The sequence below is a fragment of the Myotis lucifugus genome, unplaced genomic scaffold (assembly GCF_000147115.1).
Source record: "Myotis lucifugus unplaced genomic scaffold, Myoluc2.0 scaffold_531, whole genome shotgun sequence".
Classification (NCBI taxonomy): Eukaryota; Metazoa; Chordata; class Mammalia; order Chiroptera; family Vespertilionidae; genus Myotis; species Myotis lucifugus.
In genome coordinates, this window is record NW_005871579.1 from 242,599 (window position 1) to 267,458 (window position 24,860).

The window sequence follows — 24,860 nt, forward strand, 5'->3', positions numbered from 1 at the left end:
GGGATGTGCCTGCAACCAAGGTACATGCCCTTGACCGGAATCGAACCTGGGACCCTTTAGTCCCCAGGCCGACGCTCTATCCGCTGAGCCAAACTGGTTAGGGCCAATTTTACTTCTTAATCCCTTTCACCTTTTCAGCTGTCCACCCAACCCTCCTCCCATCTGGGGATGATCAATTTGTTCTCTGTATCTGAATTTTTAATTTTTGAGGAACCTCCATACTGTTTACTATAGTGGCTGCATCAATTTGAATTTGCATCAACAATGTACAATGGTTTCCTTTCCTTATCATCCTCGCCAGCACTTTGCTGTTTGTTGACTTATTGATGATAGCCGTTCTGTCAGGTATGAGGTGATATCTCATGATTTTAATTTGCATTTCTCTGTTGATTAGTGACATTGAACATTTTCATATATCTGTTGGATATCTGTATGTCCTCTTTGGAGAAGTGTCTATTCAGGTCCTCTACCCATTTTCTAATTGGATTGTTTGGTGTTTTGGTGTTGAGTTGTCTGAGTTCTTATAATTTTGGAAATTAACCTCTTCTCAGATGTATCCTTAACGGATATGTTTTGCCATTCAGTGGGTTGTCTTTTTGTTTTGTCCATGGTTTCCTTTGCTGTGCAAAACTTTTTAGTTTGATGTAGTCCCATTTGTTTATTTTTGTTTGTTTGTTTCCCTTGCCCGAGGAGGCATATCAGAAAAATTATTGTTAAGAAACGTCAGAGTTTACTAACTATGGGTTCTTCTAGGAGTTTTATGGTTTTGAGCCTTACATTTAAGTCTTTAATCCATTTTGAGTTGATTTTTATATATGGTGTAAGTGGCCTGATTTCATTGTTTTGCATGTATCTGTCCAATTTTTCCAACACCATTTATTTAATATACTATCTTAACTCCATTGTATATTCTTGCCTACTTTATCATAGATTAATTTGCCATATAGCTGCAGGTTTATTTCTGGATTCTTTATTCTGTTACATTGATCTGTGTTTCTTTTTTTAATGGTAGTATCATGTGGTTTTGATTACTATGGCCTTCTAGTATAGTTTGATATCAGGTAGCATAATACCTCCCACTTTATTTTTCTTTCTCCAGATTGCTATGGCTATTTGGGCTCTTTATTAGTCCATATAAATTTTAGGATTATTTGTTCTAGCTCTGTCAAAAATGCCATTGATATTTTGATAGGGATTGCATTGAATCTATAGATGCTTTGATGTTAATTCTATCTGTGAACATGGTATATGCTTCCATTTATTGGTATATTCTTCAGTTTCTTTCTTCAGTGTCTTACAGTTTTCTGAGTACAAGTCCTTGGTTAAATTTATTCCTAGGTGTTTTATTTTTTTGATGCAATTGTAAATGGGATTGTTTTCTTAGTTTCCATTTCTGGTAGTTCATTATTGGTGTATAAAAATGCCACCAATTTCTGAATGTTTTTGTATCCTGCTACTTTACTGAATTAACTTACCAATTCTAGTAGTTCCTTGGTGGCATCGTTAGGGTTCTCTATATATAATATCATGTCGTCGGAAAATAATGACAATTTTACTTCTTCCTTTCCAATTTGGATGCTTTTAATTTATTTTTCATGTCTAATTGCTATGGCTGCTACTTCCAGTACTATGTTGATTAGGAGTGGTGAAAGTGGACATCCCTTCTTGTTCCTAATCTTAAGAAAAACACTTCTTTCTTTTCCCTGTTGAGTATGATGTTAGCTGTGAGTTTGTTACATATGGTCTTTATTATGTTGTAAAATCACTACAGTTTTTACTCACTCCCTTCATGCTTGTGTTTTTGTCATTATTTTTCCTAGGTGTTTTTTTGTGTGTGTATCCCTGAATTTATTGTTGTAATTATATATGCTCTTCCTACTTTTGTCTTTTAACCTTTGTAATCCTATATAATAAAAGGCTAATATGCAAATCGACCAAACAGCAGAATGACCAGTCGCTATGACACACACTGACCACCAGGGGGCAGATGCTCAATGCAGGAGCTGCCCCCTGGTGGTCAGTGCGCTCCCTCAGGGGGAGTGCTGCTCAGCCAGAAGCCCAGCTCCGCAGCAGTACTGAGGATGTCTGACTGATGACTTAGGCCCGCTCCTGAGGGACCCCCCCAGAGTGCATGAATTTTGTGCGCTGGGCTTCTAGTAGCTTTATAATCGGCTTAATAAATTAGCCAGCATAGTTGGTTTAACAAATAGTGAAAATTTCTAGGGAATGATCTGAGGGTTCGCTTCACTCTTAGTCAATATTTTTTGTCTTAGTTAAAGGGTTTTTTAATTTTTGATACATTTCATTTAGTCCTTGGTGTTAATGCCAAGAGGTGGAATCCTCCTTTTTACTAATGGTTATAAAAATGCAACACGTGTTGAAGTATTTTGGTGGCAGTGTCCTTAGAGAACAAGAAGTGGTTTTGTTAAACTAGGAAAGCCATATATATTTTTCAGTGTTTTTGGTATACCCTTCTTTGTCTTCATTTCTCTTTGTTCATGTTTCCATTCCTTTTACATTTCCAGGTACTCTTCCTTAACTAACCATAATACACATTGAAGTAAATTTATTTTTTTGGTTTGTAAGTATTTAATAGAGTTGTATACTGTCTATTTACTTAAAATGAATGGGACTTTATTTCTTTTCAGAAAATAGTTAAACTTTTTATTTATGTTTTTTTGTGAATTAACTTTTTTCTTTCTTAAATTTATTGAGGGCCAGTGCTTTGTGGAAATTTTTAACAAGGCTTGAGAATAGTTTTCTGACTTCTACTTAGTCAGCTAGAAGATTCAAGTCATAGAAAACCCTAATTCTCTGAGCATCCTGACCAAAGACATTACTTGTAATATCATTTTGCTGTGATATTAAATGGAATAGGATAGCTGACAATTATCTGGGTTTTTTGTTTAGAGATGGTCTTTTTGATCTTAAGCAGGATTTAGGAAATTCAGAATCATAGGTTGACCCTTAGTAAATTGCTTTAATCAGCATTCCTTCCTAGAACTCATGATTATTGCATTGAAAACAATTTAATCATTAAGATAATTTTCTAGTCATGTAGAAATCTGGACAGAGAAAGGAGAAGGCATGGGATGGGTCACATAACCTGTAATTATGTTCTTTAAAGGAAGAAAACAAAAGGAAAAATCTGTATCTGCCTCCAAAGATTGTGGGATGAGTCAAATGTGTAATATTGGTTTGGGTTTTCCCCCAAGCAAAATAAGACCATGTCTTTGGAACAAGCTAGAGTATATATTTTTTAATCTTCACCTGAGGATATGTTTATTGATCTTAGAGAGAGGAAGGGGGTGGGGCTAGAGAGAGAGAGAGAGAGAGAGAGAGAGAAACAACGATGTGAGAGAGAAACATCCATCAGTTGCCTCCCATACGCCTCTCCAACCAGGGATCGAACCCGCAACCTTTTGGTATAAGGACAACGGTCCAACCAACTGAGCCATCTGGCCAGGGCCAGGGTGTAATTTTTATTGAAGTTGGAAGGGCTATTTGCTCTATCTGATCTTGCCTTCAATTGACAGCACTTATCCATCCATTTGTAACAATTAACTTTGAATTTACATAGAGCCATTGTCCTGGTACTTAGACTATTTGACAAGTACCCTTTTTAGCTTTTGAATTAGTACTTGTGGTTTAATTCCTGGTGTTTCTCCAAGGCTGCATTTGTGAGTCCTTTAGCCCTGCTTATGAAATATGGCCATAATATTGGGTCATATTTGGCAAATAATCAAATGCTAACAATCTTCAGATTTTTTTTCCAAGTTCCTATAAACATTGAAAAGTTTGCAAAAACTGCTTCTGAAAGAATGTCAGTGAGCACAGCTATTCTTACTTTAGTGTGCCTTATGTTGCCATGGACACAGACCTGCAGAGAGGGTTCAGGAGGCTAAGGATCAGAAACCCTGTGGCAAGTGCCCAAGGAGATGAATGTACCCCCCAAACCCGATACGAAAGCCCTTGTTTGGACATCTGGTGGAAAACAGCCTTTTACCGGCCCACCATGAACACATGCTGCATTGTGCACACACTCACAGGGACGTTCTTCCTTCAGCGGTCATGTATGTCACGGCCCTTCCGTGACCTCTCAGGAGCCTCTGCCTGAACCTCTGCCCCCTGCACTGCTGACCCACGTCACTCTCAGGCCTCGCTGTAATGCCGCCCCCCAGAGAGACCACTCCTGACCATCCCCCTACCGCAGATCTGTATGGTGATCCGTTCTGTTATTTTCTTCCATGTCATTTAAAACTCTTTGTGCCAATGTATTTATCCAAACATCTGCTCACTGTCCAGCTCTTCCTCCTCATAAAGGATTGTGCCTGTTTGGTCCACAGAAGTAGATTGAAGTTCTAACCAAGTGATTAGACCGCACAGTAAGCTCTCAATAACTATTTGTTGGATGGATGACCAATTTAGAGGAGAACCAGGCCAGAAATGTGAGAAAAATACTAAAGCATAAAACCAGAATATAAAAACAAGAACATAGCTAGCAGCAGCCAGACCAAATTTGTGCATAAATGCCAAAAATCTGCTCGAGTAACTAGAACCAGATGGGATCATGGCGGCAAGGCTTGGGGAAATGGATGGTTTTGACGCAGTTTTGATATAGAACTGTGGGCAATGCAACGGCGGAAGGAGGCCCTGGTCATGTGCTCTGCGCGGTGGTTTACTTTCAAAATGAGAGGCCTCTGCACCTGTCTCCTGAGGCTGTGGGAAAGGACAACATGAGGCCATAAGACAGGGTTGTTGCTAGGAGGCGGCCTCCAGGCAGATGATTAGGAATTAGAATGTGACTTAAAATTTATTTTTGTTCTTCCCATTTCTGTTTTGATTTGTAGGATGGCCAGCCGTTGGCAGGATTGATCCAAGATCACATGATTGCCGGTGCAAATATGACCATCCGAGGTTGCTTTTTCACCCGGGAGCAGTATATGGAACTGGTGTACCGAGGACTCACTGACAAAGTGGGACACGTGAAGCTCTTTGCTCCTGCCATCCTGAAGCCTTTCCCACTGTGGACAGGAAAGCAGGTAATTGGGAGAAAACGGCCAGAGTGTATATCAGAAGGCAACCGGCCACTCCTATATAAGGTTTCATTCCCAGAGGAGCCCACGCCAGGGACAGACAAGTAATAAATCAGACAATAGTGTGACTTCCTCTTTGAGGGGCTCTTGGGTCTGGGTGTTTCAACGGAGTAGTAGGCTGCGTGGTTTCTGTCCTTTGCTTCTAACTTAAATGTGATGACCTCGTAGTCCAAATGGTGGCTATAGGCAGTGGTGTTGGTGGTAGTGTTAGTAGTAGTTGTTGGGAGGGGCCGAGTGCTTTGCTGAGTGCTTTAGCTATGTTATCTTACTTAATCCTCACAACCAACTCTCTCTCTCCCTCTTCCTTCCTCTCTGAAATCAATAAAAATATTTAAAAATATATATATGTGCTTGTGCTATTGGTAATGCCTCACAACCAAGTAAAGATTATCCCAGGAATGTGAGGTTGGTTTAACAACTAAAAACCAGTCAAATCCAAGGTCCACAGACTTAAAGGACTGAAGAGCAGAAACAGACTTTCAAAATCATCCTGAAATCCTTTGTTTAAGCTAAAATTTTTATTTCTCTAGTACATACATATAGGGATACTATTCAGGTTATCTTTTTTGTTGTTAATCCTCATCCGAGGATATTTTTTCCATTGATTTTTTAGACAGTGGAAGGGAGGAAGGGGGAGGGGGAGAGAGAGAGACAAAGAGAAAGAGAGAGAAACATCAATGTGAGAGAGACACATCGCCTGGTTGCCTCTCGCACGTGCTAGGGATGGAACCTGCAACCCAGGTACATGCCCTTGAAGGGAATCGAATCAGTGACCTTTCAGTGCATGGGCCAGGGCAGGTCGTCTTATTTCTTGAATGAGCTTTAATACTTGGTTTTCTCAAGGATTTTGTCCATTTTAAATAAGTTGTTGAATTTATAGGCATAAAGTTATTCATAATATTCCTTTATCATCCTTTTCTATCTGTACAATCTGTAGGTGGGCCACCTTTCTCATTCCTGATATTGGTAATTTATGTCTTCTCTCTCTTTTTTCCTGATCAATTTGACTAGGGTTTGTTGGTTTTGCTCTCAGAAAAACAGCTTTCATAGACTTTTTCTATTTTTCTGTTTCCTGTTTCATTGATTTCACTTTGAGCTTTATTATTTCCTTTCTTCTGTTTTCATTGGGTTTTATTTGCTTTTCTTTTTCTAGTTACTTAAGGTTGAAGCTGACATCATTGATTTGAGACTGTTTCCTTTTCTTTATAAGTACTTTATGTATAAATTTCCCCCCTAAGTTCTATTAATAACATCCTACAAATTATGATATGTTGTATTTTCACTTATTTCAAAATACTTCCCTGTGCTGCGCCAGCACGGCCAAGGGTGACCCTGTGTGGGGGCCGTGAAGGATTGAGAAAAGACAGACAAGAGAAGAAAGCTGGGTGTGGGTGGGACGCTGCCCTCTCTGATGGAGGAGACAGTGCCACGGCCTGTAAGCCGTCTCTTTATTTTATAGCCAGATTCCACAAGGCAAAGTAAGGGTGTGGTTACAACCTTCTCCTGGGTTTCAATCCTGCTCAATTACATGCACCTGAACTCTATCAAGCCCACATCACTCAGCCACGTGGTATCACGTGTTTGGACCATAGGTTCAAGCTTACAACTACAGCTGTTGGCTATAATTGTGCTGGGAGGGCTCTGCCCTCCGAGCTGGGACTTGCACGTGGCCATGAGAGGACTGTGCCCTCTCATGAGTCTGAGGCTTGAACCTGTCCAAACACTGTAGCTGCTCTCCACACTTTCAAATTTTCTTTTTTAAACACATGAGTTATTTAGAAGTCCATTATTTAGTTTCCAAATATTTAGAGATTTTTCCAGATATCTTTGTTACAGATTTCCCATTTAAGTATTTTGCAGCAAAGAATATGCCTTGGATGACTTGAATCCCTTTAAATTTATTGAGATTCATTTTGTGGCTTCAATTATGGTCTGTCTTGGTAAATGTTTGGTGTGCCCTTAAAAATAATGTATAATCTGCCCTAACCAGTTTGGCTCAGTGGATAGAGCATCAGCCTGCGGACTCAAGGGTCTCAGGTTTGATTCCAGTCAAGGGCATGTGCCTTGGTTGAGGGCGTGTCCCCAATGGGGAGTATGCAGGAGGCAGCTGATCGATGTTTCTCTCTCATTGATGTTTCTAACTCTCTATCCCTCTCCCTTCCTCTCTGTAAAAAATCAATAAAATACATTATCTACTGTTGTTGGATGGACTGCTCTATAAATGTCAGTTGGGTTCAGTTGATAGGTAGTCTACTCTCTACTCTCTCCTTGCCGATCACTGTCCTTCATTACCTGATGTCCGTTGTCTTGAAAAATCATTGTTTTATATTCTTGTCTGCTTTTGTTGACGTTTTTGGTGGGAGAGTAAATCAGGTCACCATGGCTCCATCCTGGCCAGAATGGAAGTTGTCTTAACCGAATACCACCGGCAACTCTGCAGTTTGATTAAAATCTATAATATGGATAGTTTAGTTCGAGGAGTTGGTAAGCTTTTTCTGTAAAACCAGATAGCAAATATTTTAGGCTTTGCTGACCACACAATCTGTTACAGCTACTTAGCTCTGCCATTATAAAATGAAAACAGTCACAGACAGCACATAAATAAGTGAGCATAGCTTTTATCCAGTCTAACTTTATTTGCACATAGAGGTGGTGGGCCAGATTTGGCCTGCAGGCTCTAGTTTGCCTACTCCTGATTTAGTTAGTTGGCCATATGTATTTGCCCACTTTATTATTCCTATTTATATGACTTTATTTTATAAGCTATCTCAAGTTACCTTAGAAGTGAATGTATTATAAGTCTTAAGTAATTTAATGTCTGATCTCTGTATCTGTGCACCTGTTTTGCCTGTTTGTTTCCTTTGTTCTATGGGAGGACACATGGACTGTGTGTAATAATCGCCGTGGATTTGGATGTGGCCTGGAGACAGGGAAGGATGCTCTTCAGCCTCTGCCTCGTCCTGGCACTGGCGCCCGCGGGCCACCTTCTCCGGGCAGGGGCGGTGCCGTGAGCCCACCACCTGTCTCGGCCCTGCTGTCTGTTTTCACCACACACTCGAATCTTCTTTCTGTGACCCCACAGCAGTTTGCTGCTTTTCTCTCCTTCCTCCGGTCTGTTCAGGAACTGGATGTGCTTTTTCAGGTCTGGGGGACTGCTCACTTTAACAGCAGTTATTTTAGGGAAGAAGAGTCCCAGTGAAGTCCTTAGTGGCGTGTGTACGTTTCCGCTACTAGGCTCCCTCCTAAGTCGTGTAAGTAGAACAGTGAGCGTGGAGGCCCACTGGCCCACAGAGCTGGAACCGTCGTTGTCCTTGCTTTGCCTACCGGCCACTAGAGTGGGCTTGCCGGCTCTTCAGGATGAGCAGGGACAGGAAGCCCCAAAGGGAACTCTCATCTTTCCTTCCTTTCCTTTCCAGGTTGTGTCCACGCTGCTCATAAACATAATCCCCGAGGAGCACAGCCCACTGAACTTATCAGGGAAGGCCAAGATCGGTGGGAAAGCCTGGGTGAAGGAGTCTCCCCGGCCCGTGCCCGGCTTCAACCCCGACTCCATGTGCGAGTCGCAGGTATGGCTGCCCAGCCGCTTGCGTTGGAGATTGCGAGTCCTGGGTTTAGGCAAATGGATTTAAAACGGGCACAGAGTAATAGGCACATGCACAGGAGGAGGCGTTGTGGCTCATAAGAGAGAGATGCCCAAGTTGGTGTCAGCTTTGGTTTTAGAGAGGTTCAGTGTAAAACTGGCAGCCAGCTGGGGAGCTTCTATGGCAGGAGGCCTGGGAGCTGACTGCAAAGCCTGCAAATGCAGAGCCTGGGTTTTCCCTGCAGACCCCCGAGTGGCTGAGATCATGGGGCTGCTGTGAGGTTCACTCTTCCCAGCTTCGTGCCTCGGGGAACAGGCCTCAGGGTGGTGGGCCAGGACAGTCAAACCCGGGCACCGCGCTGCCTCCAGAGCGCGAGACTGGCCTCACGCTAGATTTCCGAGGCCTCTGTGTGTTCTTGGTGGGGGAGTATCCCCAAGTCCCCCCCTCACTGCTTCGTCACCAGGTCCGACACAGTCCATTAGAGCTGAAGCTGCCACTCTTCCTTTATAGATCACATGCTAAAGGCATGCAGCAGCATTTTGCAACCAGAATCCTCCTTTTAGTTAGCTTCTAATTCATTAGCCCCACTTTGTGAGAGTACAAATTCAGCCCTTCAAGGACTTTGGAAAAGTTATGTTGTTCTTACTCCCAGGGCACAGGGGAGGGAGTACCTTGGCCAAGATCATGATTATGAAGTTTATACCAAATGTTCTCATTTCTAGTCACAAAGTCTTTGTCAAGGGTCCCTGACACACTGAAATGTGTCTGTGTGTGGTGCGGTCCCGGAGGGACTTACTTTAATGTCTACATGTGCCCACCTCCTTTATTAAAAAAAATACTCCCTACCTCCTTCCATCAAGGACTTGAGCAGGTTACAGTGGAGGGACGGGTATGGTAAGGACACTAAAGCATGGATTGAAGGGGAGGGGTGGCTCGCGCTGGAGGCGGCACCTCATCTTAGCGTCTCAGCGTCGTGGTCGTGGCTGTGCCCTCTGCAGGTGATCATCAGGGAAGGGGAGCTGCTCTGCGGGGTGCTGGACAAAGCACACTACGGGAGCTCTGCCTACGGCCTGGTGCACTGCTGCTACGAGATCTACGGCGGGGAGACCAGTGGCAAGGTTCTCACCTGCCTGGCCCGCCTCTTCACCGCCTACCTGCAGCTCTACAGAGGCTTCACCTTGGGTGAGTGCTGGGCGAGCGGCTCCCTGGGGCCCCTACCCGGCCAGCACGCCAACCAGGGTGTCTCCGGCTCTGCTAGCAGCCTCCAGCCTCCGGGGCAGTGGCCGGGCTGCCTCTACAAGGACGTCCTCACTTGCAGCCTTGCATCTCGTCAGCGCTTCCTGCCCTTCCCCCAGAGCCAGTGATTCTTCACCGTCGACCTCATAGTGACCGTCTGACTCGTTCTCGACCCCATCCTTTACCATTTTCAGTCCCTCGGTCTGATTTTTCACACTCACATACACCTCCATTTTCCCAGAATTCCCTGGGCACTCCGTGCTCTGCAAAGGGTGCGTAGCATATGGTAGAAAGAGAAATTGGCCCAAGTGCAAAGAGCATCCTGATGCCGCCAGGCTGAGAGGGAGTGCGGCCCAGCTGGACAGAGCTCTGCGGGAAGGGCAGGCTAGAGCTGGTGCCTTCACTCCAGCCCTCAGAGCCAGAGGGGTCAGTGAAGGGACCGTGGTGGCCTGGAGCTGACCCCATGGAAGGACCCACTGTTGTGGTTATGGCTTCCTCACAGAGGGAATATTTCTTCCCCCTTCCACGCACACATGTTCTGCAGAGGCCCTCAAGCTTCCAGGACAGTGCGTTGGGATTCCAGATATTTTAGCCCAGCTTTTAAGAGTGCAGCCATTGTTTCCTTCCCACTCCGATCTTGGCTGAGGGACTTTTGGCCCCAGTAACACTCACAGATACAGACAGAAAGTAGTTGATTGAAAAAATGAAGTAGAAAGACATCCTGCCCAAGGTGAGGAGCCAGAAAGACAGGCCTAACTAGTGACCCGGGCTTTCTTCCTGGGCAGAACCTGTGGTGTGGTCCCTGTCACCCAGGCTCGTGTGTGTGTGTGTGTGTGTGTGTGTGTGTGTGTGTGTGTCTGCACACCCATCCTCACAGCTGCATGGGTGGTCGTCTCGGGAACAACTGACTTCTGGGAATCAGAGCCAGGATGCTCTCTCCCTCCCTCTCTTCCTTCCCTAGCCTTGGTTTTTCATCCACAACATCTTCACCCGCAGCCCATTCATGAAACATGCATTTATTGAGTTCAGGCAGTAGAGCTGTGCCTAAGAGCACAGGTTTGGACTCAGGCCTGGGTCTGCTTTTTACCTGTGGAACCTTGGGCAGGTAGCTCGAGATGAGCCTTAGTTGTGACATTTGTAAAATGGAGATTGTAATGCTTGGCCCTGCACTTGCTTACGGGCTGGGAAGCACGTAGGAGAGCGTAGCAGTCTCGTAAGGACGTTAGGCGGTTGCTATTCAGGTGCCTCCTGGGTATGTGACACTGCTCCATGCCCTGACCTCACTGAGTTTACGTCCTGCTGAGAAAGCTGTGCCACCCGAGCTTGTCTGTCTCACTTCACAGGCGTGGAAGACATTTTGGTGAAGCCACAGGCGGATGTCAAGAGACACAGGATCATTGACGAGTCTACCCACTGCGGGCCCCGGGTGAGGAGGGCTGGGAGGCCGGGCCTGCCGAGGGGTCAGCTCTCCGACAGAGTGAAACCCACACCTTCCTCACTTGGCTGCTGCCTCCGACGTGTCCCTTTTCTCATTCCAGGCTGTCAGGTCTGCATTAAACCTGCCAGAATCCGCGCCGTGTGATGAGGTCCGAGGGAGATGGCAGGATGCCCATCTGGGCCAAGACCAGAGAGATTTTAACATGATCGATCTGAAGTTCAAGGAGGAAGTGAACCATTACAGTAACGAGATTAACAAGGTTAGTCTGGCAGTGGGCACACTTATCCCCACCACGTTGAATGCTGATTTTTTAAAAAATTACATTTTGATTTTCACTCGGGGCCCTTTAGAGCAATTTGGCTATTTAGCAGCCGACTTGGTGGGATGTGAGGTGGGATGTGCAAAAGCCATCGCTTTGAGGAGCCAATGGCTTCATTCCCTCACCCAGTCGGGTCTGGGAAGAAAGGTCTGTGCTGCATGCTGAGCGGGAATGCTCTGCACTTCGTTAGTTTTGTTTACTATTTTATTTTTTCCATCACCATTTATTCCCTCTACGCCCTTTTCCACCTTCACCCTCTCCTCCCCTCCCCGCCTCTGCCCCTGTGCACTTTTTTAAATGTGTGTGTTTCGGGATGGCTGCATTAAAAGGGACTGAAGGCAAGGGCAGTTTCCTGTGGTGCTGCAGCCAGTGGAGGAGTAGATTGAGGGACCAAAAACACCATTGCTGTGTTACGGCCAAAGGTGATCCTGAGTGGGGGGTGAAAGGATTGAGAAAAGACAGACAAGAGAATGAAAGCTGGGTCTCGGTGGGACGCTGCTCCCTGATGAGGAAACAGCGCCGGCGCCCACAAGCCGTGTCTTTATTTTATAGCAGATGCCACGAGGCAAAGCAGGGGCGTGATCAAGTTGTTTACAACATTCTCGTGAGTTTCAACCTCACTCAACTACATGCACCCGAACTCTCACTCAACTACATGCACCCGAACTCTATCACAAGGCACATGGGGCCATGTGTTTGGACCATAGGTTCAAGCTTACAACCATAGCTGTTGGCTATAATTGTGCTGGGAGGACCCTGTCCTTTCATTAGTCCGAGGCTTGAACCTGGCCAAAACACTGTAGCCGCGCCCCACATTGCTGCTTGTATATTGGAGCCAGAGCTGAAGGCCTGGTTTAAACCCTAGCTCTGCCATACCCTTGCTGTGTGACCTCAGGCAGGTGACGTAACCAGTCTGTGCTTTGTTTCCACACCTGGAGGGAGGGATGCTGAGAGGGTTAAGGGCCTGACCTGTGTAGTGCTCTTGGCCTGGCAGGAGCGCTGCGGAAGTCCCCCCAAGTCCCTGTCTGCTCTTCACTAAGCCAGTTCCTGTGCAGTTAGGAAAGGAGGGGGAAATCCCTGTACGAGCCAAGACCAGAGTCTGTGTCTCTCCATCTTCTGGTCCCAGAGCTGGGCTCCCAGTCCAGTCCAGGGGGCGGCTGGAAGCACCCCGCCTGACCCTCACCCTGCCTCCTGGGCCTCGAGGCCCAGCCTGAGAAGGAGAGGAAGAGGCAAGGCCAACACTCATAGAAGTCAGTGTTTGACTGGCTTTCAGCAGCCCTCAGGCTCCCAGGAGCACAGACCTCATCCGTACAGGTTTGTCCCTGAGAGGTTTTGTTCAGAGGAGCCTTCCCAGCACCTCCCCGAGAACCAGGAGGCGTGGCTTCCAGCGTTGCCTGGGAATGCTGGGATCGGGGCATTGTCCCAGCGGCTTCTCGGTGTTGCTTCTTGTCCCTCCAGCTCACCTCTTCCCACTACTGTGTCTCCCCTGTGGTGGACCGGGTCTCTGCAGCTCTAGGCAGAGGCCTCAGTAGACTCAGAGCCCCTCCCAGTGTCTCCCTAGGCTCCACCCCGGGTGCTGCTCACTTGCAATAGCCCTGGAGCCGAGGCAAGGCTCCCACATGGTGCTTGGGCAGCACGTTGGCAAATGTGAGTCTGACAGGGACACTGGTCAGCACTGCCAGGCCAAGTCCATGCTCTGCTGGGGGAGTTCGCCAGGGCGTAGCCTCAGACTTTATTTTTAACCAGCTTCTTGTTAGCATCTCAGCTGCCTGTTGGCCAGTGACAGGCCCCTCGGGCGTCTGACTGACGGTGTCGAGGGCAGCGCACGGGCCGTGGTTAGACGTGCAGAGCTGCTAGCGAGAGGGTTCATGCCGAATGGGACCTCTTGTGGCAGGTGGGGTTTGGTGCTTCTCTGAGTGACTAGTGTGTGTGTGTCGCTGCCACACCCTCAGTTTACCTTCTGAGTCTGGGATTTCAGAAGGTGTGCTCACCGCTGCGTTTTAATCCGCAGGCATGCATGCCTTTCGGCCTTCACAGGCAGTTTCCAGAGAACAACTTGCAGATGATGGTGCAGTCCGGAGCCAAAGGTTCAACTGTCAACACCATGCAGGTGTGAGCACTGGGTGGCTGCTTGGCCGAGGGTGCGGTATTCCCAGGAGGTAGTTTCTGATTTGTTTGATTTTAAAAGGATCCATGTTTTATATAAAATGTGGCAAGTTCTGAAAAATACAAAAGCATATAGAAGTCAGTACAGGAACTTGCCACCGTTAGCAATAACGTTATGAACAAATATAGATGTAAGTATCCAGATGTTACGTATAATACAGTAGATACTGTAAATTTACACACTAGTTACTGTTACATATATTCACATTATATGGAAACACTGTGTGTGTGTAATCTTAGCTGAGACCCTGCAGTTTTGCATGATCTGCTTTTTCCCATTTTGTAATATAAGTATTGTTCTAGAGGTTTCTAACCCTTAATTTGAGGCCCATTACCTCCTCAGATGACCTCAGTGCTATGGCACATTCTCACAAATTGTAGCAATTTTTTTAAAAATCTTGATGACTTTGAGAGGGTCTTAAGGACCATCTCATTGTTTGGGGACTCAGAGCAGTAGGAATGGGCTTAAAGGCTGAAGGCCATCAGGGAGTCCCTTTGACTAAAGTGAAAGCCAGACACACTGTTCTCCCCACCCCATCCCCCACCCCAAAAGTATGGTCAGTATTACTCTCTTTTGGCCTTAAATTTAAGGAGCGCTGTAAGTTGCTTTTTCCTGCAGGCCTCAGTTTCCCATTAGGACCAGCACTCAGGTCCCTTCCAAGTAGAGCGTAATGATTCTGAAACATGGCTTCTTTTGTCGCCCATTTTACAAAACACCAAATGTGGAGACTCTCCCATCTGCCAACAAAAAGGAAACAATTATTTTCTCAAAGCACTAGCTTCCCTGGTTCATTTACAAATCTCGGTTGGCCTTTAAGAACTCAGTTTCCATGCAGCTTTTTTTGAAGGGCAGGCCCTCCTCTCCTGCTAGGACAGAGCATTGCTTAATGTTGGTCTGTCTCGGGTCTCCTTTCCCCAGATCTCGTGCCTGCTGGGTCAGATTGAACTGGAAGGCCGGAGACCCCCACTGATGGCGTCTGGCAAGTCACTGCCCTGCTTCGAGCCTTACGAATTCACCCCCAGGGCTGGCGGCTTCGTCACCGGCAGGTTCCTCACTGGCATCAAGCCTCCTGTATGTATTTTGGGTTTTCCTTTTGGTGTTTCTCCTCATTTCCAGCTCAGTGGTAGAAGGCCTTTGACTTTCCCCAACAACTGTGAGCGAGTGGATATTATTCCAAGCCGTTTGGTGCTTGCTCACTAGACCCTGTGGCCCACGAGGACCATAAGGACACAACCGTGCCATGTCCACCATTGTGACACCAGAGCCTAGCACAGTGCCTGGCACAGGGTGGAGCTCAGTGAGTGAGTGCTGATAAATGAGAAGATGAGTAAGACCAATCCCAGTTCCACCGTTTCCTGCTGTGCATCCCCCCTTATCCAGTCTTACTGCACTTGAAGGTGACAGGGAAAGGGAGGCCCCACACCCCCACGGGGTCTCTCCATTGCCAAAGGGACCTCATGGAGATTTCACAAGCCGCCAGCAGAGCTTCCCACGGCTCCTCCTGCCATTGGGAAGCTGACCAGCTGTCGCAAATGCCCAGTGTTCCCTTGGACAACAGAATCTCCCCTAGGAAGAGGGTTTTCTCCTCAAACTTGTCAAACGGCTTCTTGAACGTTGGCACCTTTTCTCTGCCGAGTGCATTTCTGCAAGGATGACCCTTGTGGTCAGACAGCTAAGTCCAGGTTGTGAACAGGAGCGACCCTTTGTTTCAAGGCTGCCCGCTGCTCCAGGGCTCCTGCCTCAGCTCCAGTGGTCACCCCTGGCCTCTGGCACGGGATGGTGGTGTGCCGACAGAGACCAGAATTGTTAAAGCTGGTTGTGACCCCGTAGTCAGTCATGCAACCGCTGTAATAGATAGTGATGGCATTGCTTATGTAAAGAAACAACAGGCTGATACAGAGAGCACACGGAGGGCTAGTTTCATGAAATTCTAGTTACATCCTTATGTGCATTTGTGGAGATGTGTGTGTGTGCGCTGATTACGGTTATAAATGTATTTCTTACTGTGGGTTGCAATCAAAGAGTTTGGAAAACACTCTTACCTCTGTTAACACTGTGGGAAGTGGAATTCAGATGCGTGGGCTGCACATGTGCAGGCAGACACCTGGCCCCTTGAGCAGGACCTGTCACTTCTCATCCACGCTCCCTCTGCTCTCGGGCAGATAAGACAGCAGTCACTGGGCCATTGGAGCCATCAAGGGCCCCAGGAGATGGGCTGCTGGAGGGTTGGCCTGAGCTGCCCTCCCAAAGCATGCCGTCCTCACTGCCGCCTCTGGGACCTGGGTCCCGCTTCTCCCGCAGGAGTTCTTCTTTCACTGCATGGCGGGGCGCGAGGGCCTGGTCGACACCGCTGTGAAAACCAGCCGCTCCGGCTACCTCCAAAGGTAACGCCCCTGCTCTGCACCGCTCAGTGTCGGTTCTTTCACATGTTCAGTGACCGTTCACTTGGAATTTCTTTAGATGGAAAAACGTCTTTAAAATGCCCACGGTTATCCTGAGACAGAAAATAGCAGATATTCTTCCCCTTTTAAAGGATTAGTAGCCCATGAGCGCAGACAAAGGGCCCCTGCGTTCTGAGGGAAGTTACGGGTACGGGAAAGGTCTCGGTGGTGGTGGGCTGGCCCTCCGCCCCGGGAGGGCTCGGCAGTCCAGGACAGCCAAGGGGCTGCCGGGCCCGGGTCCCTGCCTGTGCGCCTGTGATTGCAGTTACTATTGCTCTGGATGCAGGTGTCACTTTGGGGTCCCCAGCCTAGACTTACCTGTTCCTCTCATCTCTGGGAGGAAGGAAGACAAGTAGCCACTCTCACGGGCCTGTTGAACAGGTTGGGGGAATAAAGCTTCAGTCTGGACAAGGCCTGACTCCAGAGGGCCCGGCAGACGGGCCAGTAGGTGCTTGTGTTCCAGCCTCCCTCTCCTGGGATGCAGCCGGGTGGCTGTGCCTTGGGGACTTGGGGTAATGGTTTTTCATGACCCCAGGGAACCGGTGCTGGTGGGAAGTAGAGGGACAGCAGAAATAAGTCCTGTGCTTGCAGGCCTGATTTTAAGCACATTCTTGGACTCGCTGACTGCGCACAGGAAGGCAGAGCTCCTTTCCTCTCCCCTCAGAGGCCTGTCCGTCCCTCCCGCTCTCCTGTGCTGCTTCTGAGCTCCACATTCCCAAAGTGCAGCCCTTATTTCGGTCCATTCCCCTGGACGCCCAAAGCTGCAGCCTAGTGGGTTGGCTGTCAGAGAGGAGCCCATCCGCAGAGCTGGCTGCTTCAGTACAATGGGCTGAGCCCCCTCCAGGGGCCATGGATTACCTGGCCAGTTCCTCCCCCCAGCAGGGGTGACACCCCAGCTCCATCCTTTTAAACCATTCAAGAACACGTGTAGTGTAGAACAGGCTAGAGAACAAATGATCAACTGCGTCTGGGGTGGGAGGAGCCAAGGCCTTTGAATGCAGGGTGGGAGGGAGGAGGGTGTGGGGAGCCACAGGACAGAGGGCACAGATGCCTGCTGCTGGAGGTCTGGGTGGAGGAGGCCGATGCAGTGCTTCTGGCGATGGGTGAGGAGCCAGGGCAGCTGTGCGGAGCTCAGACTGGGAGCCCTCGAGGGTGACAATGGGGAGGAAGAGGCAGATGTGGCAGAGATGTGGGGCAGCTGGCTGAAACGCAGGAGTGAGGGCAGGGCGGCGTCAGACCAGCTGTTTTCAGGCCTCCGTGGCAGCCCAGTGACAGAAAGCCAAGGGGAGAGAAGTGTGGGTGGCGCGAGGTGGCAGCAGCAGGTCGTTCAAGTGGGCACGTTTCAGTGGCCCTTAGATGAGGCCTGATGCTGGGGAGAGACCTGGAGGTGCAGCCTGGAGAGGCCACTGCTGTGCTGAGCCGCAGCCCTGGGGGCGCGTACAGCCGTGCAGGGGGGACCCCTCCGTGTGTTCAGCATGTTCAGTGGGTGCTCAGCGTCAGCCTGGCAGGTGGGCTGGTGCCAGGGAGACAGTGCTGATAACACAGCTCTGCCCTTGGAGCCTGGGGAGCAGTGGCTCCTGGGAAACATAAAGTGGCAGGAAGAGAAACCAGGGCTGAGTGGCCGAGATCAGGTAAGGGGCCATCACCGGACAGCAGAGGGGGAGAGGAGGGAGGCAGCTGACCGCTGGGAGAAGCGAGGGAAAGCGCCTGGTTAGGGGTGTCACATCAGCACCTAGTTCCTAATGTCCTCTGCGCCCCTGACCGAGGGTCTCTGGACTGAGAGCATTGCAGAAGCTTTGGGTGGGGACACAGCCCCACTGCTCTGCCTGCCTGTGGCTCTAAGGGCTCTGGCAGCTGGGGCTGGAGAGGGAGCCAGGGGCCAGCAGGGCAGCCAACCTCTCGGGCACAGGCGGCAGCCCCAGCTGGGAGACCGTAGCTCAGAGCCTGGGCCTTGGAGGCTGTCTGTCCTGGAGTCTAGCTTGGCTGTGGAGCAGCAGTTCCTTCCCACCTCCCACCGCTTCCCTCCCTGCCCTGGGAGGTGAGCTTGGTGGGCCCTGAACCGGACCTCTCACAGGTGCATCATCAAGCACCTGGAGGGCCTCGTGGTCCAGTACGACCTGACGGTCCGCGACAGCGATGGCAGCGTGGTGCAGTTCCTGTACGGGGAGGACGGCCTGGACATCCCCAAGACGCAGTTCCTGCAGCCCAAGCAGTTCCCCTTCCTCGCCAGCAACTACGAGGTGGGTCAGGCCCCCGGCGGCCGGGGCGTGGGCTCTGGGCTGTGTCACGGGCCCCGCACTCCAGGCTCTGCCGCCCAGTTAGAGTGGCTGCTGAGACGTAGAGGGAGAAGAGCGTACAAACCACCTCGATGCCGTGTGACACTCGTCATTTCCACATCCGTCGGTGGACGGAGGTGGCAGAAAGGCACGAGCACCCCAGACAGCAGCTGTCGTTAGGGTGTTTGCCACGTGCGGGCCCCCAGCTCAAGCTGTGGACACTGGGCTGGGGAAGGAGGCGCTCCTTCCTCTGCCCATGTCACAGCTGAGGCCACCGGTCAGAGCTTCAGGGCCTGGCTGGAGAGTGGCAGAGCCAGCGTTTGAACCCAGACCCAGACACAAGCCGTACTCACTGCCCGGGGATGACCGCCACTGCTGACCGGCAGTCACCCCATTTTGCCGGCTGGGAAGCTGGAACTGGTGTGGCCTATCCAGGGTCGCGCAGGGATGGCCGAAGGAAGATTGCATGTGGCCGTGCTCCTCCATCCTGGCCCCGGCCCGAGCTCTGGGCCACGCTTCTCCTTCCTGGCGCTCCCCTGTGCTCTGAAGGGGCCCTGCGTGTGCCCGTCTCTCTCCTGACTCCTCAGCTCCCGGGACCGCCAGCTCCCAGGTCTGGTTTGCACAGTGAGGCCCCGATTAGTACGGGTGCTCAGCCTCTGGCAGCTGTTGTGACAGCTCCGCAAGGCCCTCTTGGTCCGTGAAGTTGTGTGGCATGGCCTTGGGTCGCCCTCACCTCGTTGGTCTTGTGTGTGTGGTTTGTTTATTCAGGTAATCATGAAATCGAAGCATCTCCATGAAGTTTTATCCAGAGCAGATCCCAAAAAAGCTCTCCGCCACTTCAGAGCCATCAAAAAATGGCAGAGCAAGCACCCCGGCCCCCTGCAGAGGACAGGCGCCTTCCTGAGCTATTCCCAGAAAGTCCAGGCAGCCGCGAGAGCCGCCGACCTCCAGGGCACCGGTCAGCCCGGCCGCAGCCCCGGGACCTGCCAGGTGACTTGGGGGGCTGTGCCTCGGCCAGGGGCTGAGGGAAGGAGGGTGTTTCCCTAATGAGAGGTGTAATCATGAAATCTGGCTTCATTCACTGTTGGGAAACACATGGCAGTCAAACAGGGATGTAAGGGGCGCTGCAGAGGTGTGGGCAGGGTTCGAGGGAACTGACCAGGACTGTTCACTTCAGTTCCACACCACCCCAGGCCGGAAGGGGCAGGGAGGGGGCTGTGGGCAGAGGCCACTCGACAGGAGCCCTCAGTGGAGGGAGGTGGCCCACTCGGAGCTTCTCCGAGAGGGTGGGAGGGAGATGCCAGGGTTCACTCTCACCCCTCCCCCTCTGCTGGGGAGGCCTCCTGGCCAAGCAGTCGGGAGCCGAGAGGCAGGGGCGCGCTTTGAAGTGGCGGCTGTGGGACAGTGTGGGCGCAGGGTCTGTGAAAGCCCAGGTAGGGGCAGACGATCACCTGGCTCATGGCGACTGCATCCTGGCTGGCCTCGGACCATCCTGGCTCTGCCGCCTGTCCTAGCATTATTAGTAACAGTGCCCTGTTTATTCTAAGAGAATCCCAGTTTGGACATTCACTCCCTGTCATTGGTGGGCCAGGACTAAGAGCTCATAGAATCGGGTGGAGCAGTGAGCCTTGGACGGATTCAGTTTCCCTGTTTTAAGTGTAGAGCTGGGCTCTCACTGCAGTCAGGATTCTGTCTCTCCCCACTCGCCTCTCAGGCCAGTGCCTGTGATTCTCCTTATCCTCCCGTGTCCCAGGAGAAGTGGCCGTGCTGGTGCCTCCTGTGTGGCTGAGCCGCCCTTCCTTTCAGGTGCTGAGGATGTGGGGCGAGTTGGATGAGCAGAGCCGAAGGAAATACCAGAAGAAGGCAGCCCCGTGTCCTGACCCCACCCTGTCCATCTGGCGCCCAGACATCTACTTTGCCTCGGTGTCAGAAACATTTGAAAAAAAGATGGACGACTACAGTCGCGAGTGGGCATCTCAGGCAGAGAAGAGTTATGAGAAATCGGAGCTTTCTCTTGACAGGTAACGACATGGATGTGTGGCTCGGTGCGAGCAGAGGGAAACCTGGTGTAGGCCCTTCTCTACCTCAGGAGAGGGGGCAGCGTCCCAGGTGCAGACCCCAGCAGGAGGGAGGGCAGTGAACCAGAAGGGCAGCCTGCAAGCCCTGAGGCTCTGGACAGGAGACAGAGCAGGTGTGGGCATCCCCATCGGCCGAGAGGAGAAGAGAGCTCTGCCGGGACAGCCCTCGGAAGGGGCCTCTCTCCAGTTCGGTGTGATGGGTGTGGCCCGTTGGGAGCCAGGGAGCCTAATTGCCATTCGGTGGCTTCCAACTCCGAGAGCAAATCATTCTGCCTTAGGACACTGTGCCTTAGCCGTCTGTGAGGGTTGGATGTGATTATTCCACTTGTCCTTTGAGCTTTGGGCTTCGAAGCCTTAAGGAAGAAGGAACACATGTTTTCCTCTTTGGGCCCATTCACACACACAAAAGAGGAAAAAAAATCCTGTGTGTTGGTGGGTGGGAAGCCAGACAGGAACCAGCATCGAGTCACAACGGGTTAAAACACCAAAAGTGCCCCAGGAATGGCTGGTGGGGCTGGTCTTGGGGTGCTGTCAGGGGTCCTGCCCTCGCCCACTAAGCCTGGCCTGCGGAGCTGGACGACCGAGAGCACCTGCTGTGTCCGGGCTGCTCATCCTGCCCCTGCTGAAACCCGCCTGGTGCCTGGAGAGGTTGACAGGGTGCAGGGACTGCAGCGGGGAGATGGGACTCAGTAGAGGCAAGGAGCAAAGACAGATACTGGAGGGAGGGAGGGAGTGGTTTCTCCAGCCAGGCCCCCGAGATTCCCAGGTCGAATAAGTCCTACAGGTTATCACAGCTGCCAGCAGGGCTGGCCCTACAAGCGGAAGTCCTGGCTCCCCCACCCCTCCTCCTGCTCCCCTGCAGCTCAGGGTGCTGCCCCTTATGCTCGGAAGAACCGTGGTGGTCCTCCCTCCAGCTTCGCTCCATCAGGAATGGGGAGAGGTTAGCCCTGGGGAGCATCACGTGGGTTGGAGAGCCGAGACGGGCCAGCGATCCTGCCTCGGTTCTGTCCTTGTTCTTGATTTGCTCTCGGAGTTGGCAGCCACTGAATGGCATGGGTTCCCTTACTCTCAGTTAGCCACACCCATCACACCAAACTGAAGGGAGAGGTCACTTCTGAGAGCCTCTGTCCCGGCAGGGGGCCTGTAAGCAAGCAGTAGGCTCGGTGCAGCTCCAACGTTCTGGAAGTATCTGAAGGCTGTCTGACAGGAATACCGATGTGCGCTCACACCTCACTGGTTTGAGGTACTTGGGAGAGAAGACACATTGGGTTAATGCAAAGTCTGACTGTTAAAAAGAACTTGCATAGGAACGTAGTTGGTTGCTTTCTTCTGCACTTGCACACCTGTCCATTTAGTCTCCGTTTGTTGAGCCCTGTTCCATGTGTGGGGGTGTGACAGTATTCCCTGCTGTTCTAAAAGGAAGAATAGCTAGTAACTACAAAATTGTATAGGACCCACACTTCTGACGTGCAGCCGTTTGCACTAATTAAGAAGATACAGCCCCCCACCCCCGCCCCCTCACCCCACAGTTGCTTTGTGGACCTCGTCCTGGTTTGTACAGCAGGAGGTTTAACCTCTCCACACTCACAACCAGTGGGGCAAAGTGTTCACAGAGGAAACCCTGTGACTGGGGAGCTCAGACATTCTCACCGCTCAGGGGGCTGGTAACCGGTGCAGAGTGGGCACATGGCATCCTCAGAGCCTGAACAGTCCAAGGTGGACGTGCAGAGCTTCACACCCCGCTGGGATCCCTGCGGCCAATGAAGACATTCCAGGGTCACCAGCAGGAATTTAAAGATGAGAGGATGATTTGTTAGGAAACAGCAGCCCGGAAGGAGGGAGAGGGACTAGTTCCATGCACCCTGGTTTTGGATGGTATGGACACCCAACCGACAGGTGGGTGGTGTCCGCTCCTAACCCCTGTCCCCACCCCACTTCCAGTTTGCGGACCCTGCTGCAGCTGAAGTGGCAGCGCTCGCTGTGCGACCCGGGAGAGGCGGTGGGCCTGTTGGCCGCCCAGAGCATCGGGGAGCCCTCCACACAGATGACGCTGAACACCTTCCACTTCGCTGGCAGAGGGGAGATGAACGTCACCCTGGGCATTCCGAGGTGGGATACGGGTGTGTGTGATGTGGGTCTGTCCTAGCCCGCTCCCGGGGAAGAACGCATTTAATTAGAGTGTGTGTGCGTGACCAAAAGTCAGGGCTCATCAAAGTGGGGATCAGGGTTGGAGTTTGGGGGACTCGGCTCTTCTGTGCAGTTTCTTTGGCCGGCCTCTTAGAATCCCCATATATCCCTCTGCCGGCTCCTGTATCAGAGTTACCTGGATGCTTGTCAATTTCCCACTCCTGGGGCGGGACTCACAAGCCCCTGCAGGGCCACCTGGTTGCCCAACTGTGGGGCACCATCCACATAGAACGTGACCCACAGCAGCCCTGGTCCTGCAGGTAAGTGTATGCAACCTCCAGGATGATGGCCAGTGGGCAAGAGGAAAGAGGGGGGGTCAGACCCACCTGCATCCATACCTGGCCCTGCCACTCTCTGAGACGGTTCCTTAGCTTCTTCAATCTCAGGATCCTCACCTGCAGGGCCCACCTTCCCACACAGTCAGGCTGGGCAGGTTGACAGCTCAGGGGCAAGGCCTGAGCAGGGTGCCTGCACCCAGTAGAAGGGGCGCAGACTCTAGTTACCTTTCATTCATTCAGTAAGCTCTTAGTAAGCACCTGCTGTATGCAAGACACAGGTGATAGGAAACGAGAATATGACCCAGTCCTGTCCTTGAGGAGCCACGCTCCAGTGGAGGAAACGGACAGGAGAGTCACTTGCTGTCACACGGGCCAGAGCATATTTCCCTGCAAGATCTCAGGATCTGCCCCACACCCCAAAGGGCTCTGACAAGAAAGGGGACCTGGGTGCCTCTTACGATCAGGTGTCCTTGTTCTGTGACAGGTTGAGGGAGATTCTCATGGTGGCCAGCGCCAACATCAAGACACCCATGATGAGCGTGCCCGTGCTCAACACCAAAAAAGCCCTGAAGAGAGTGAAAAGCCTGAAGAGGCAGCTCACCAGGGTGTGCCTGGGGGAGGTAATTATCTCTCGGACCTGCTATAAACTGGGGGGCCTGCTGCCGACTGGGGGACCTGCTGCTGCCTGGGGGGACCTGCAGCTGACTGGGTGACTTGCTGACTGGGGGACCTGCTGCCGCCTGGGCGACCTGCTGCAGATTGGGGGACCTGCTGCTGACTGGGGGACCTGCTGACGGGGGCCTGCTGCAGACTGGGGGACATGCTGCTGCCTGGGGGGACCTGCTGCAGATTGGGTGACCTGCCGCCTGGAGGACTTGCTGCTGACTGGGGGGCCTGCTGCTGCCTGGGGGGACCTGCTGCCGCCTGGGCGAGGCATTTCCCCCACAGCCTCCTGTCAGGACTGTTCAGACCCTGGGCTCAGACTCTCACCAATGAGGGGGGAGCTTTCTCTGCCAGGTGCTGAGCAGGGGTGGGGCTGAGCAGGAAGCTTTAGAAGTAATCGCGCAGCGTTCTCGTGTGCCTTACAAATAAAAAAACGTCTTGGGTTAGTGTGCCAGCCCTGCTGGAGCCCACGCCCCGCAGCCAGGGCTGTTCTCCGGGGGTGACCTGTAGGCTGGCGAATTTCTTTGGGGTTTTGGCCAGTGGTCCCAGCCTGTCCCCCAAGCCCTCGGGTTTTCCATAACCCACCTGTAATGCCCTGGTACCTGAGCAGTTGGGTTCTCCCTGTGTATCTGGTTCTAGGTGCTGCAGAAAGTCGATGTCCAGGAATCCTTCTGGATGGGAGAGAAGCAGAACAAGTTCCGGGTGTACGAGCTGCGGTTTCAGTTCCTGCCCCATGCGTATTACGAGCAGGAGAAGTGCCTGAGACCTGCGGACATTCTGCACTTCATGGAGACGAGGTCAGGACGCGGGCCACTTTGTTGTTTGACTTTGTCGTGGGTCTTGAGCCCTCCTGGCTTCAGGACTCCTGGAGGTTGGGGCTCATTTGCCCAAATTAGTTCTTCATGGGAAGTGCTTAGGGAGCATGGGCCCTGCAGCCTAATCTGGAAACCTCATCTCCACTCTGGCTTATACGTGTGACTGTACTGACCACACACCACTTCCTAAACCCCGTTCTTGCTGGTTGGTGAGCCTTCTCGGGGTTGTAGGCTTCCAGGCATGGAAGAAGGTGACCGCAGAGAGAACAGCCGCCACAGCGGTGC

At 51.1% G+C, this 24,860-nt stretch overlaps 1 protein-coding gene across 2 annotated transcripts in view; it reads left to right on the forward strand.

Annotated features, from left to right (window-relative positions):
• POLR1A (RNA polymerase I subunit A) overlaps window positions 1-24,860 on the forward strand; it is a 74,178-nt gene that overhangs the window by 36,132 nt on the left and 13,186 nt on the right. For both annotated transcript variants that reach the window (XR_002826554.1, XM_006104003.3), the window contains exons 14-27: window positions 4,851-5,042; window positions 8,513-8,662; window positions 9,676-9,859; window positions 11,257-11,339; window positions 11,452-11,610; window positions 13,682-13,780; window positions 14,756-14,908; window positions 16,139-16,221; window positions 18,353-18,518; window positions 19,323-19,544; window positions 20,361-20,575; window positions 22,574-22,741; window positions 23,582-23,717; window positions 24,400-24,557. Coding sequence is in view for 1 of the 2 variants with exons in the window: in XM_006104003.3 (XP_006104065.1) it covers window positions 4,851-5,042; window positions 8,513-8,662; window positions 9,676-9,859; window positions 11,257-11,339; window positions 11,452-11,610; window positions 13,682-13,780; window positions 14,756-14,908; window positions 16,139-16,221; window positions 18,353-18,518; window positions 19,323-19,544; window positions 20,361-20,575; window positions 22,574-22,741; window positions 23,582-23,717; window positions 24,400-24,557 (2,168 nt within the window). In the remaining variant the exon portion in view is untranslated. The remainder of the gene's footprint in view (window positions 1-4,850; window positions 5,043-8,512; window positions 8,663-9,675; window positions 9,860-11,256; window positions 11,340-11,451; window positions 11,611-13,681; window positions 13,781-14,755; window positions 14,909-16,138; window positions 16,222-18,352; window positions 18,519-19,322; window positions 19,545-20,360; window positions 20,576-22,573; window positions 22,742-23,581; window positions 23,718-24,399; window positions 24,558-24,860) is intronic.